At 41.1% G+C, this 13,858-nt stretch overlaps 1 protein-coding gene across 2 annotated transcripts in view; it reads left to right on the forward strand.

Moving 5' to 3' along the window:
- Positions 1-13,545, forward strand: part of SPPL3 (signal peptide peptidase like 3) — a 57,728-nt gene extending 44,183 nt beyond the window's left edge. For both annotated transcript variants that reach the window (XM_083803312.1, XM_083803311.1), the window contains exons 5-11: positions 1,878-1,956; positions 2,708-2,820; positions 7,572-7,678; positions 8,639-8,802; positions 10,070-10,269; positions 11,336-11,445; positions 12,207-13,545. In XM_083803312.1, the coding sequence (XP_083659438.1) occupies positions 1,878-1,956; positions 2,708-2,820; positions 7,572-7,678; positions 8,639-8,802; positions 10,070-10,269; positions 11,336-11,445; positions 12,207-12,278 (845 nt within the window). In that variant the 3' untranslated portion in view covers positions 12,279-13,545. The remainder of the gene's footprint in view (positions 1-1,877; positions 1,957-2,707; positions 2,821-7,571; positions 7,679-8,638; positions 8,803-10,069; positions 10,270-11,335; positions 11,446-12,206) is intronic.
- The last annotated feature ends 313 nt before the right edge of the window (positions 13,546-13,858 follow it).

A 13,858-nucleotide genomic window follows, 5' to 3' on the forward strand; every position in this document is an offset into this window, starting at 1 on the left:
CTGCAGTGGTTCTGTTTGGCATCCTTCTTTTTGTAGATTTTAGAGGCTGATGTGGGTGTGTGCTTTTGAATTATAGCTGGTGTCTGGTTTCTTAAACCACTCGTAAATCTGACTGCCTCAAAGGTTTGCCTTTGGGGAAGAGTCGGGAGCAAGGGAGGACCCGCAGGCAGGCTGAGGTGCAAGGAGCAGGCAGAGCTGGAGAGCTGGCGGCTGCCTGTAGACGGGAATTAAGCTGAGGGATTCCCAATCGAATGATGGGTGCTGAGACTGAAGGGAAACAGAAACACCCAGCTGGAAGCCTGGACAGTAAGGAGCGAGATTGGATACTCCTAGACAAATGTGTCCTGGTGTAATTACATCTGAATTCTTGTCCGCTCTGGGAGAGCCCGGCTGCAGGCAGCGGTGGCTGAGAATGCCAGGACAGGAGGTACAGGGTCCCCTGATGAGCAGAGCTTGGGGGGAGAAAGGGAAAGACACGTTTCAAGGCTGAAGAGGATCGGTTTGAGTGAGAAAGGGTCAGTTCAGCTGTGATGAGGCTGAGCGGGGCACAGGGCAGGCAGGCAATGGGGATGTGGGATGCGGGGCAGCAGGGTCACGGGTTTTACTCTTGGCCAAGCACCTCTGAGAAGGGTCCTAGGCAAACCCATGCAGAGTTTCTACACTCTTCATTCTTTCTCTACCCATTCTGCTTTTTTTAATATTTCCTTTCTGAAATATTGATAGAACTGTGAGTTTCCATGGTGCTGTTTGCTGACACGTTTTTTTTGGTGTGAATTTATTTGTTTATTTTATCTTCCCCCTACCAGAAGGGGTAGAACTGAGAGGTGAAAAGATGTGGTTTGACCAAACCAGTTTTTGTCCAGTTGGCTCAAGCTGTGTAATAAAGAGACTGTTTGATTCCTCACCATCATCTTAGCTTGAGAAAAGAAAAAAACAATAATTCCTTCTAAAAAGCAAAAACGAAGACCGCGAGTTTTTAAGGAATGAGTAGAGAACAGTATCCAGAAAATGTCAAACGATCCTTCTGTTTTCGTGTTGGTCTGTTCTTTCTACAGCAGTTCTGGATGCTGTGTGAGTGCTGCTGTGACATGTCTGTCTCTCCAAGCGCTCAGTCTTTTAAACAGCCCTTAATAAAAGTTCAGTGCTATTATTTAAAAAAAAAACAAAAAACAAAAAGGAAAGAAAAAAAAAGGAAGGAAGGAAAGAATGATTATAAATACCAGCAGTTACTAAACGTTTTTACAGATGTTTGGGTGGAATAAATATGCTTCTTGAAAAAAAAAAAAGTATTTATGGAAATAGTCCTTTTGGTTATTTATGTGGTTTTATCATTTTCCCTGTTTTCAAAAACCTGAAGCACTGCATATTTTACCAATTCTTAAGTTGTAATATATTTCAGTAGTGAGTAAACAGTTATGAGTAAGAAGGGAGAAAAAAGTGACTGAGTTGAAAAGCCAGAGAACCCCTTTATTATGCTGCCTTAGTCGGTCGTATGTTAAAGAATTTTAAAAGAATCTCACAACCAGTTTGTAGCAAGTTCTTACGTTTTTGTTGACTCCTAGAATGTTTGGAAACTGTTTCTTGCTGACATGATCATGAACAGCTTTGAGACTGATTTTTTTTATTTTTATTTTTTTCTTTTTACATTTGGAGGTAGGAGCATTTAATGCCTTTGAGAGCTTTTATTTTGATTGCAGTTTGAAAGCAGTAGAAGTTCTGCAGAAAACCTTGGAGTCTAACTGCTCTTGCTTTAATAATACTGCAGCATATGATAATAGGACATTGTTGCAAGAGCTCTTTCAAATTGGTGGAACTTGTTTGTGTACTGTAGAAATCAGGTCTGAATGTACTAATATTACCTTTTCTTCCTTTTCTAGTCCTTGCAACAATAGCTTTTGCTTTCCTTCTGCTCCCGATGTGCCAGTACTTAACACGGCCTTGTTCGCCTCAAAACAAGTAAGGACTTGAGAAATGTTTTGTTCCTCTTCTCGTATGCTGTATTCATTTCTTTTAATGAGAATTCTTTAACAGAGTCTTTGGTTATGAGCATTAACCTCGGGGCTGAAGTTCGTGCATATTTTGTGTGTGTGAACACTGTGTTTCCACTTTGAAACGAGGGAGCACAATTTCTGCAAGTCACGCATGCTTGCCAGCCTGGGAAATACAATACAATTGCAGGAGACTGGATTTCCCAACAGCAGCATTTAAGAAGTTTGGGTTATTTGGGCTGAGAATTCAGTTTCAGAGTTAGTACTAGGTTTTAATGTTTGTTAACATTGAACTATGGATGTTAATGCTGGTTTTTCAGGGTTTGTAGTTATGCTGGTGAAAATGACGGTTGTTAGAGTCATATTTTGAAACTAATTTTTTCCTTACCTTGTGACTGGAGTTCATGCTCCAAAAAGCACTGTCATAGATGGTACTAGGAAATACCATTCATACTAATGATTTTAAGAGAGGTGCCAGGATTTACAGGTTGGTTTTTTTTTTCCATCTTCGTAGTTCAGGCTTTACACACATGATTTGAATGTGAGGAAAGCTTGTATTTTGTTGCTGTTTCGGTACCTACTTGTGGCAAAGGAACTTCCCCTCAGTTGTTCTTGGCGTCTTTCATCAGCAGTTGAGCTCTGTTCCGGTAGCATCCATTTTCTGTTCTTTAAATGGAAACATAAAAGTCTTGCAGCTTATGTTTACATGTTGTTCCTAGGATTTCCTTTGGCTGCTGCGGGCGTTTCACTGCTGCTGAGTTGCTCTCATTTTCTCTGTCTGTGATGCTTGTACTTATCTGGGTCCTCACTGGCCACTGGCTCCTTATGGACGGTGAGTATGTGAATCAAGGGATTTGACTACAAGTTTGTGCCTGTTCTGACACATCCAGTCACCTGGTGATGATTGCTGAAATTTGCTGTTATTAATGCTTTGCTGGATTGTAATGTTTGTGGTAGACTCCCTGAGAACAAGCCCTGTCAGAAACACGCCAGGGTAATGTTCGGGACACCTGTTTTTCTGGTTTGGGAAAGCTTCCGAGGAATTGCCGGAACATCCATGAGAGATGATCTGCACTCATGTGGTGTACGGTGAATTGCCAGTTTTAGTTAAAGATGTGTGGAGACAGCAGTTACTTATGAATCATAACTTGGTCTCAACAATCTGGTTAATTTTTGCTGTGGGTTGTGTTGGGTTTTGGTTCAGATGATCAAATAATTTGTTGTGAGACAGTTCACAGTAGCTAGCTGTCTTTGATCTCTTTGATGCTTGCCAGTTAGGATGGTGAGATGGGTGAAGCTGGCAGGCATCCAGTTGGCTTGAAGGTGTGATTTATTTATTTTTTTCCTTCTGGTTGAACTGAATTTACAGCTTACTGTTCCCACAAGGAGCTTTCCTCCTCCCCTCCTGCCTTCCAAATCTCTTGTGCTAGCTCTGGCATTCATTTAATCACATGGCAAACTGATTCAGCTCACTAGAATGGCAGCGTACTCTTTTGCCAGGCTATTTTTCTGCTGCTTGCAGTGAGGTGAATTGGATTGTTGTGCAGTCAGGTATGTGCTAGATTTGGCAAAAGGTAGGTGGTGAGAGGACAGAGTGGATACGATAGCAAAGGGATGAAGGGGTAGCCTGGAGCAGGACCTCCACTCCTCAGCAGTGTCAGGCAGCTAAATTGGCTGAAGACATCTCGTGAAGTGGCACCCTGAGGTGGTGATTGCTTGAGGAAAAATAGCTGGAACAGCATTACCTACCCTTGAATTTGCTTCTTGTGATAAAAAAGCCTACGTCCTATCAGCTTTCTAGCTCCTCCTAAATGAGATGGCAGCAACAAGTCCTTAGCACTGGAAGCTGTCATGGCACCTTGAATATTTCTCTTGTATATGGGGATTATGTTTCATTCATGCTTTTTGCTGCTGTAAAAGCTCCACCTGTTATATACTAGGGCATACCTTATAAAATACTCAGATACTAAACAGAAAAATGTGGGTGGTGTTTGGTTTGTTCAAAGCAGACTGGTCCACCATGAAATCAAGGGTGCTTGTTGCTCTGCAGCAGCTACGCAGGTAAATGTAACTTCAAGCGTGGATTTTGACACAATCTGAAAAGACTTGTCTACCCTGAGAAGCTGACAGAAGCATTGACTTAAAATAGTTATTTTTGTGAGCACTTCACTCTGAAATAGCGGGCTGTGAGGTAATTGCAGAGTACTGAACTGGCACAGAGTGGCTTCTGGGGTTTATTTCTCTGTGGTTGTTTATGATTTATATGTAGCTTTGGAGTATTTTATGTATTTTATATTAAGTGAGATTGTACAATATAGGTAAGCCTCCTTTAGTTTGTTTAAATGCAATTACACCAACATTTGTCAGCGACATTGAACAGAGAACAGCATTTATTGGCATTCATCAGAGGACCGAGTCTGCCAGTTTACTCCTCGTGCTGTACTGCTGCAAGCGGGATCACGTCATCTCTGCCTTTACCCTTCTCTTCTCTGTAGCTGCATACTTGAGACCCCAATTCACCTTGTTTGGAGCGAAGCGTGGGCAGGAGGTGGTGCTGGGTAGCACACGCAGGCAGAGCGCTCGCTAGCCTTTGAGGCTGCGTCTGCTCACGGCGCTGCGATCCAGCTCCTCCCCTGCACGCACCGTGTTGATCTTCTGGTTCGCTGTCAGCAGAAATGAAGCAGATGTTGTGAACGTGCCTCGCATCGATCAGGCTGCTGGCTGGAGGGAGAAGTGGGGCAGGGCTCGTTGTGCAGTTGGTTTTTTAGGAGAGAGTATTTCTACTTCAGGGCTAAGTAAAAAGGAAGAGAAATAAATACTTACTGGCCTTTTCCATTTCCTGCAGAATCAAGGTACAGTGCTTCCTGCCAGAACAGCCTTTGTTGTGCGAATACCACAGTTCCCTCATCTCTCCAGTAGCTGGTCAAACTGTTTCTAAAATCTAGGGATGTTATCAGATAGAATGACAAGACGTTGTCTCCAGCAGGTTGCTCTGGCCTGTGATGATGTACATTCATGGGTCTTGAAATGCTGGTTCTCAGAGGGGACGGGCTGATGACAGAATCATCAACAGTGGTCGCTGTCATCTGGTAAAACCCGCTTAGAAGCTTTCCTAAATAGTGGAAATATCCAGAGATGAAAAATGGGAATGCAGTAGATTTAGGCATATCCACCCATAGCTATGGGGTGAACTGAAGAGTCTGGGATACCCTGGGAACTGCTACAGACCTTAACCGCTGCAGCAACTGGGCAGAAGCTGCTTCATGATGTGCATTCTTTTTTCTGCTTTTAAAAACACGCTTTGAGAGCTTTGTAGATATGTAATTAGATCAGAACTTCAGCACCCATTTGTTTCAAAGGCCAACTGGTGGCTTATGGGGGAAGTTTAAGCCCTGCCAGTTTGCATAATGCTTTGTAAGCGAGAAACCACAGCACCAGAACCTCAGTAGTTTCATCTGTTCTGGCTGCGCTAGTGCAATAAGACTGAACAATACACTGCGTCTGAGAGTCTCATCACATATGCAAGAGTATTGTTAATCCTCAGAATATCCTTATTCCAGAAGAGTGTGCTTGCAGGGACTTAGAAGTCAATCCATTCACTTGATTGAACGTTAACCCTTTCAGTTAATTCTTTCATATTCAGCTCTGAGGAGCAGTGGAGCAGCACTTCGAACTGAGCTGCCGTTTGCGCAGCGTGCTCCCCTGCTCTCCTCCTCTCTGACTTAAAGTACATTTCAGTGGAGATGTGCCTTACGTAGTTTGTCAGCACCATCCACGAACTTGGGTATGGTTGACTTTGTTTCTAGTGTGATTACTGAATTTTTTCATTGGAGAAGGAAGCTGGCTTTGTTTTTACAGAAGCACGTTGGTGGCTTGGCTGCACTTTGGCCTGTATTACTAGCACTGGCTCTTGGGCATTCTGGCTTCCCTTTTGTTTTTTGAATTTACCAATATTTCTTAAAGCAGTTGCAAAACTGCATGATAATTATTGTGTGCATTTCACTGTGATGTAAAGGAGTTTTTTCCATTCCCTTTTAAATCCAGTACTTGCTTAGTATGATGGAAGCATGTTGCATGTGTGCCCGTGTCCATTTCAGTGACACAGAAATTGAGAGTGTGAACAATAGCTAAAACTCCACGTTGGTTAAAATATTCCCACTTCTAGTTAATTATAACCTGGAAATCCTCTCCTGAATATAGGCTAGCTTGAGCTATTATTAGCATTGGCTTTAGAGAAATCTCTTTGATTTAAGACAGACTGTTCCCTTGTATTTGCTCCTCTGCCAGACGAGGTCTGTAACTGAAGGCTATATTGAATTACTGAAAGCAGTTCTTTTTCTTGCTGCTTTGCTGTGTCAAATTTTTTAAACCTCAATAATTTGCTTATGTTTTATAACGAGTTGCAATTATGCAGCGTGATTTAGGGTACATTTTTACCTGAATAATCCTATTACTTCATTAAAACTAGCAGCCATGCCACTTAGAGTTACGTTAAGCTTGTCAATGCAAAAGGTAAGGTGGGTTTGGCAAAGTCCTGGCCAGGATACAAGCCCTGGGCATTGCAGGTGGCCACCTTGGCAATTGCTTCATGGCAGCTTTATCTCTTGAATCTGCACTGAAATGATTCCGTAGTGTTTTGGTGTAAGAACTCCACATCTTACAGATGAAATGCAAGAGTAATACCTTTTTACATTTCCATAATTATAGTGTTAGAATGTTAACTCGTGAGCTTGGCGGCTCAAGCTGTCAGGCTGGTGGGCTTATACATAATCACTCTATTTTCCCTAAGGTTTCACTTGGTCAAAATAGGATCTGATTTTTTTTTTTTTTTATGAGTTCTATGGCGTGTTAAACGAGTGAATTTTGTTTAGAAATGTCTGCGTACTTAAGTGAAATCTGGTCCCAACAGGGCTCCGTTATTCCTTGTAAACATATCAGAGATGAAAGATTTTGGTTTGGCTTGTTTTTTTCTCTGGGGATTTACTTGTAGCCAGTTGAAATGTATTTATTGTCCGATGAGTATCTTTGGCATCTAAGGTTAGGCTCAAAGAAGCAGGAAATCACAAATATGTGAAAACTGGGATTTTTTTTTAGTGTGACATCTTAGTTTTCTACTCTGACAAAATATATAGGGAAGTGGATTGCAGCTGCAGAGAAGGGGCTCCCCCACCTCCCCTATCTGAACATGCAAGTTACATTTAAGGTTTAATTTTGCATTGCACTTGTCTGATCATGGAAGAGAACTGACAACGCTGAGCATGCGGCAGCAGTCAGGTCGGCTTGTCGGTCTGACTGAAAGCTAGGCCCTGGGAGAGAATTTAGAAGACTTGCCTGCGTTTTTTTTCCTATTGTTGGGTAGGCTACATTCCTGAATGTATTTTGTCTTTTCTTAGCTCTGCTAAGAAGGATTTCACTATCTGGAAATATTAGAAAATATACTGGAAAATAATCTAGTGTGTGTAGTGTTGCACAGATGCAAACAGGTTTCTTTTGGGTGTTTTTTTGGGGAGGGAGTGTTAGCTTGATTTTGTCGTTGTTGCTTTTTTTTTCTTTAATGCACTAATTATGTACTTGCATTTGTAGCTCTGGCTATGGGCCTGTGTGTTGCAATGATAGCCTTTGTCCGGCTGCCGAGCCTGAAGGTTTCCTGCTTGCTACTCTCCGGGTTACTAATTTATGATGTCTTTTGGGTAAGTGTTTTGTTTTGTTTTGCTAAAACTGTTTTCATCCTTTGTATTTGTAGTTGGCTTTGGGCCATTTTTACACGAGATGTACCAGTATGAAATCGATGAGCTTCATTGCTCCATTCCGAGAAGTTGAAGTCTGCAGCAGAATACAAAATGATCTCCTCACTAATTACTTAACAAAAGCAGAAACGTGATTAGAATATTTCAACTTTGGTATATTGTAAGAAAAAGTTAGACCTCAAATTTTGAAACCTTGGCTGCAGATCAGAATAAGTGTTTCCAGGTAAATGGGGAGCCTTATCCAGGGTCGCGCGGTACGTGCATGCCAACTTCTGATTAGCAGCGGAATCTGCAAAATAGAAATGCAAACTGATCTATAGCCAGTCAAGTTGGCATAAAATCTTAGAGCAGTTTTACAAGAAACCTGACAGAATGATGTCCTTTGTAACACTGAAAGGATTTGGTTTTACCTTTGCATAACAGCAAGCGCTGATTCAGGAAGGCACTTGTTGACAGCTCTGGCAGTGAGTCAGTTTCCCAGCACGATGAACTGTAGTGTAAAGGCCTATTTGAAATAAGTGTTGCATCATGCATTTTATGAGTGAGCACTGTACTCTCTCTTCTGTCTTCCAGCTTTCTCATATTTTCAGTGCCCTATTACCTGCCTTTGCTGGTGCTTGTAATCCAGAGAGATCCTTTGCTAAAGGATCTCTATCTGTTGATCGGTATCTTGATATCAGACAGTATATTCCAGTTATTCTTCAGGATTAATAGTGTAAAAAATTTCATCTAATTTTTTTACAATACATTTTGTTTTTTGTTATCAAACGTAGAGTGTTTGTGTCTGGAAAAGTAGATAACATCCTTTCTTTCCTTGAATAAGTGAAGCACAAAAAAAGCAAGCCATTTTGAATAGCTATACAATTGCAGTTTGTCATTTTTAACGATTTCCTTGTTCCATAGGTCTTTTTTTCTGCCTACATCTTTAACAGCAATGTTATGGTGAAAGTGGCCACGCAACCAGCTGATAATCCCCTTGACGTTTTATCCCGGAAACTTCACCTGGGACCAAATGTGGGTAGAGATGTTCCCCGCCTGTCGCTGCCTGGCAAACTTGTATTTCCAAGGTAAAATTGGCAGTTCTTTTACAGCACTATATAAGAAAAGTATTTCCTGACTATACTTTTTATTGGCACTAACCGTATTGGGAAATACCAGTGTAGTTCCCTGTTTAGTCACTCCTCCCTCATGATAAAGATTTGTAAAATAATGAGTTGTAAGGATTGGATGCTTTGCATTTGCTGTCTCATAGCATGCAGATATGATCCTAATTGGGTTAAAAAGTGGCCCGTTCGGACCAGGATATGTTTTTTGACATAAATGTGAGTTCTACAATTTAATGGTCACTGTAGTAGTATGACCTAATGCTTAAAAGCAAAAAGAGCTTAGGTTTACTATAACGTTAGTTGTGATTAATGCATAATTGTGGGACAGGAATTAGAAACTGATCTAAGCAACAAAGGTTACTGGGTTAAATGCTATGTCGGAGGGAGATTATTCCACATCTCTCTGCTTCAGGGGCTCCTTGATGTTTCAGATTTTGAGCTAGATACGTGTAGGTCTGACACAGCAATAAGCTCAAGCACTTCAGAAGTCATGCGGTAGGTTAAGTTGGCTAATTTATTCTTGTTTCTTTAGAAGTTGGGGTTCTGAAATCGCAGGGATTAGGAAATTATTCTCTGCAATGATAAAAACAAAACGGTTTGGTTCATTCTGTGACAAATTAAGTTGGTATCATTTCATGAAAAAGATCTTGGGTTTAAGATAATGGCTGGCTTTAGTTCTTAATCTGCTTAGCAGTTGGCTGTTTTCTGGGAATCTGATAAAGCTGTAGGTTTATGTGCATTTTGTCTGAATTAAGCCAAAGATCAGAAGTCCATAAACTGACTTACTGTCACATATTAGAGGTGATATATTTACACTAGAAGCGCAGTGTTCATCAGTGTTAGTCAAAGAGTTTGGTAAAATTGTCGGCTGGTACCTTCCTCCCATTCACATGTAGAAATATGACTGAAATACCGAGCTGATGGATCTGTTACATCGAGTGACTTACAGCAAAGAAGCTTAAACACTGCTGGTAGAAATAAACAGGTTTGGAGCAAAGTGTTATTAGTGTCAAAATAGGTACAATTAAAACTGAGCTGGAACGGTGATGATGTCACGGGAGGAAAAATCGTTAGCAGCAGGTATTTATGTAGGAGCTTCTACTACGTAAAAGGTGGCCAGTAGAAAGTCAGCCTGCGCAAAAAAAACAAAGCTCAAAAACAAAGTGGAGGTGTCTAGAGCGTGTCACCCTACGTACTGGGCACAAACCCAATTTCAGTTGCTCTCCAGTTCCACAGGCAGCCACTTCTCTATGCTGGGGATCGGAGATATTGTGATGCCGGGTCTTCTGCTCTGCTTTGTCCTGCGTTACGATAACTACAAAAAACAAGCCAACAGTGATTCCTGTGGTGCCCCAGGACCAGGGAACATCTCTGGACGTATGCAGAAGGTCTCTTACTTTCACTGCACACTTATTGGATATTTTGTAGGTGAGTAATTGGTTTAATATGGGTAGCTGCTTAGTGAGCAGGAGTGGGATTATTGTAGTAGGTTTAAAAGGCGATGAAACAAAGGGTAAAGAGGCTTTGGGAGACTGCTTGGTTATGTTCTTTTTTAATCTTCCTCTCTTGGTTTTCAAGAAAAACTCTTCTAGAGTTCTGTTTTAAATTATTTTTGGTGTATTTTATTTAGAGGATGAAAGAGGTTATCAGTGTATTTCTGTGAGCAACTTTTTATACCTTGCTTTACTAGTACGGAAGGTGTCATAGCTCACAGCTGGGTTATGCAGAAAAATATGGGAGTTTCTAGATGGGTTATGCCGTGCAATAGTACATCTTGAGAATTCATTTTACATATTTCCACCATTTTTGTATTCTAATGTTAATGCTTATGATCCTGTGACATTTTTAGCACATGCAGAAAATTGTAAATGGCCACAACTAGAATGCTGTTTATAATTTGACGTAGCCATCCCTTTCCTCACTAACACAAAATAGATTTTCCCTGAAGGTCAGGATGTGTGTGTGCATATCCGGAACTCGTGTAGTCCTTTAGAGGATGAAAAGGAAAGATCGTCTCCTGCTTGCCTCTCCCCCTGTCATCCCCTGCCTTTCCCCTGTATGTTCCTATTGGGCACGTATCCAGGAAAAGCATTCCTGGTGTGTACAGTCCTTTCTCGCAGCCCCTCATTTCTCAGGCGAGGGGCCTCAGACCAACAGTCTCGAGAGGTACCGGTAGTGGAGGAGCACGTAAACCAATTTGGCGTGTGCTTTCAGCTTCCTCCTCTTTGCCTTTTGTTATGTTTGTGTTGTGTTATTATTAGCTTAGTTTTTGAGATTCAGAACCGAAGCAAGTGGCTCAACAGAGCCTAATACTAAAATAGAGCAACTTCCCTTTTTGCTTGTTTTGTATCTCTTCAGGGAAAGCTAAGCACTAGCAGGTAACTTTTCCGTAGACTGTCTTAAAATGGTGGGGAAGGAAACCACCTGTGGATGAAATGATAGAGAACATCCATGTGCTACTAAAGATATTTATAGGCACTTTTTTCTTTTACAGGTCTATTAACTGCAACAGTAGCTTCTCGTATTCACCGGGCAGCCCAGCCTGCCCTCCTGTATTTGGTACCTTTTACTTTATTGCCGCTCCTCACCATGGCCTATTTAAAGGTAAGATAGGGTTATATATTCCTGGCAGGAAAATGGGGGTCAGCTGGAAGCGAGTTCAGTGCTCGTGCACTGGGCACCGGTTCTCACAAGGATGCTGCATGCCATTGCTCCTCCTTAACAGCCGCAGCCAAGAACTAAGGTACTACTGCTGCTGGGGAGGATCTTCATTTTGGAGGACTGAGTAACAGACTTGTTCCTGAACTAGAAAATAATCTATGCATGTAATACTTCTGAGCTTGTTTAGTTTATGTTTACTTGTACTTTAAGTGTTGTTTTAATTAAATAAGTGAATTTCTCCTCACCCAGCTGGTTCTGAAAGAAAGCGTTTGCGCAAAAGCTGAATAGGGAGAGGAGAGGCAGATCCTTATTTACCTATTTCCAGTCACCTGTTCTGAAGTCAAATTTTAAAATATTAACCTTTACTGTTTCAGGGCTATTGTTGAAACACACATCTAGCACTCTAGATTGAAGCATAAGACAGGGCAGAATTTTCCACCCACATAAAATGGTTTTCTGATGGGAAGGAAATACTTAGGTCAATCTGTTGCAAAAAAAAAGGCATTTTGACCTGACGTGGGAAGGATGTGTTTTATGGCCCTTATTGTAATCTGCAAAACAGGTGGAGAATAGATTTGCTTTAAGATATGCTTACGTGCATTTTATGTATATACGTGTATGTATGTGTATTTTTAAATATGAATTCTAAATGGGCTTTACGGTTTCTGAGTGAATGGTCCTTCTGCTGTTTCACTGCTGTTTAGGGCGATCTACGTCGCATGTGGTCTGAGCCTTTCCACTCCAAGTCCAGCAGCTCCCGTTTCCTGGAAGTATGATGGAACAGACAGAAAGTGACCTGAACTTCTGCCTTGGTCCTTTTCACTTTAACTCGTGGCTTTGTCATCTCCTAAAGCTGGACAGGCTGGTACTTGGGAAGGTACCAATTACAGGACTTGTATGAAAGGACTTTGCATTGAAAGGAGGAAAAAGAAAAAAAGCTAAGGTTCTGGAGCTCCATGCGACTCCGTATCTCCCTGCAGATGTGGAACTGGGGACCCTTTGTGCAACTGCAGCCACTTTCCTCTTTTCCTCACTCTAATGGATTAGTACCAGACTATTAACCTATGTGAGAGAGGAAGAGAGACTAGAAACTGAAAACGGCTTGAAGTCGTTCAAAAACTTGTGAACACTAAAAGAAAAACGGTTAGGCAAACTGAAGCTTCTTCAGCAAACGCTCATATACATTGGGACCAGTTTCCTGTTGGACTTCAGTTTTGAAAAGAACTGAGACAGAAGGTCTTCTGTCACAATATTGTTTTTTTTGTTTGTTTTTTTTTTTTGTTGTTTTTTTTTGATTTATTAAATATTTCCTGTGGTGTGAGGTTACTTATTAAATCCACAGACATTGAGTGACTTCTTGCAGTAAACATATAAAAATTTGTTGTAACGAGTTACGTTTCCACCCAGATGTCATGTTGCAGTGAAAAAGGGCACGATTTTTATACATATATATATACACACATATAGATATATATATGAATAAATAAAAAGGAAAACCTGCTAAGATCATGCTATGTAGCAGACAGGGGCTTGCTGTAATTTTTAGCATGTAGAGCAGTTTACTCTGGCTTTCTTGTATATGAATCTACAATGAGCTGCTGTTTTTCTCCCCCCTCCTGAAACTGAACCTGCAGTTTAAAAACAAGTGTAGTATTTGTATTGGTTGTACTCACGGACTTTAGGGGATATTTGATTTTGATCAATGTAGCAAACTAGGGAAGAAAAAAGTTGAAACCCACCCCTGTTGGTTTGAGGGGGGAGGGGATGGGAAGGGTGTCTTTTTTCTTTTTTTTTTTCCGTTTTTTTACAAACAGCTCCCTTGCAGGTTTTTAGTAGATCCTTCTTGACCCAGTGCATGTATTATAGCAGCAATTGTCTTTGTGCTTTCTGATCATAGTAATGTATCACTTGTAAATACATTTTTTCTATTTTCTATTTTTTTGTATTTTTTTGCATTTTGTTTCATTAGTGTGCTGTATTTTTTCCATGCCCCTGCCCCTTAAAGAAAAAAAAAAAAAGGAAAAAAAGAAAAAGAAAACTGTCCTTTACTGTTGTGACTGGTCAGAGTTTGTGTGTTGACTGCTTTGTACCTGACAGCCTGTTAAAATGTGTTGTGTTGTTTTTTTTAAGCCAGCAGTTCCAGTTAGGTTAATTTATTAACTGAACGGCTACCCCGAGATAACCAGAACTTTCGTCCATTAAAATATTCTGCCAAATTGGGTTTGGGGAGCTCTGCTAAGCTTGTACCTCTTGTTAGTTTGATGCCAATAACTGCTAGCTGAGCAGAAGGAAAGCAGGATGAAACCTGACTGAGCAGTGAGCTCCCTCGGGGTACCGCTGCTTGCAAACAGGTAAG

This window comes from Anser anser (genome assembly GCF_964211835.1).
Source record: "Anser anser genome assembly, chromosome: 18".
Taxonomy (NCBI): domain Eukaryota; kingdom Metazoa; phylum Chordata; class Aves; order Anseriformes; family Anatidae; genus Anser; species Anser anser.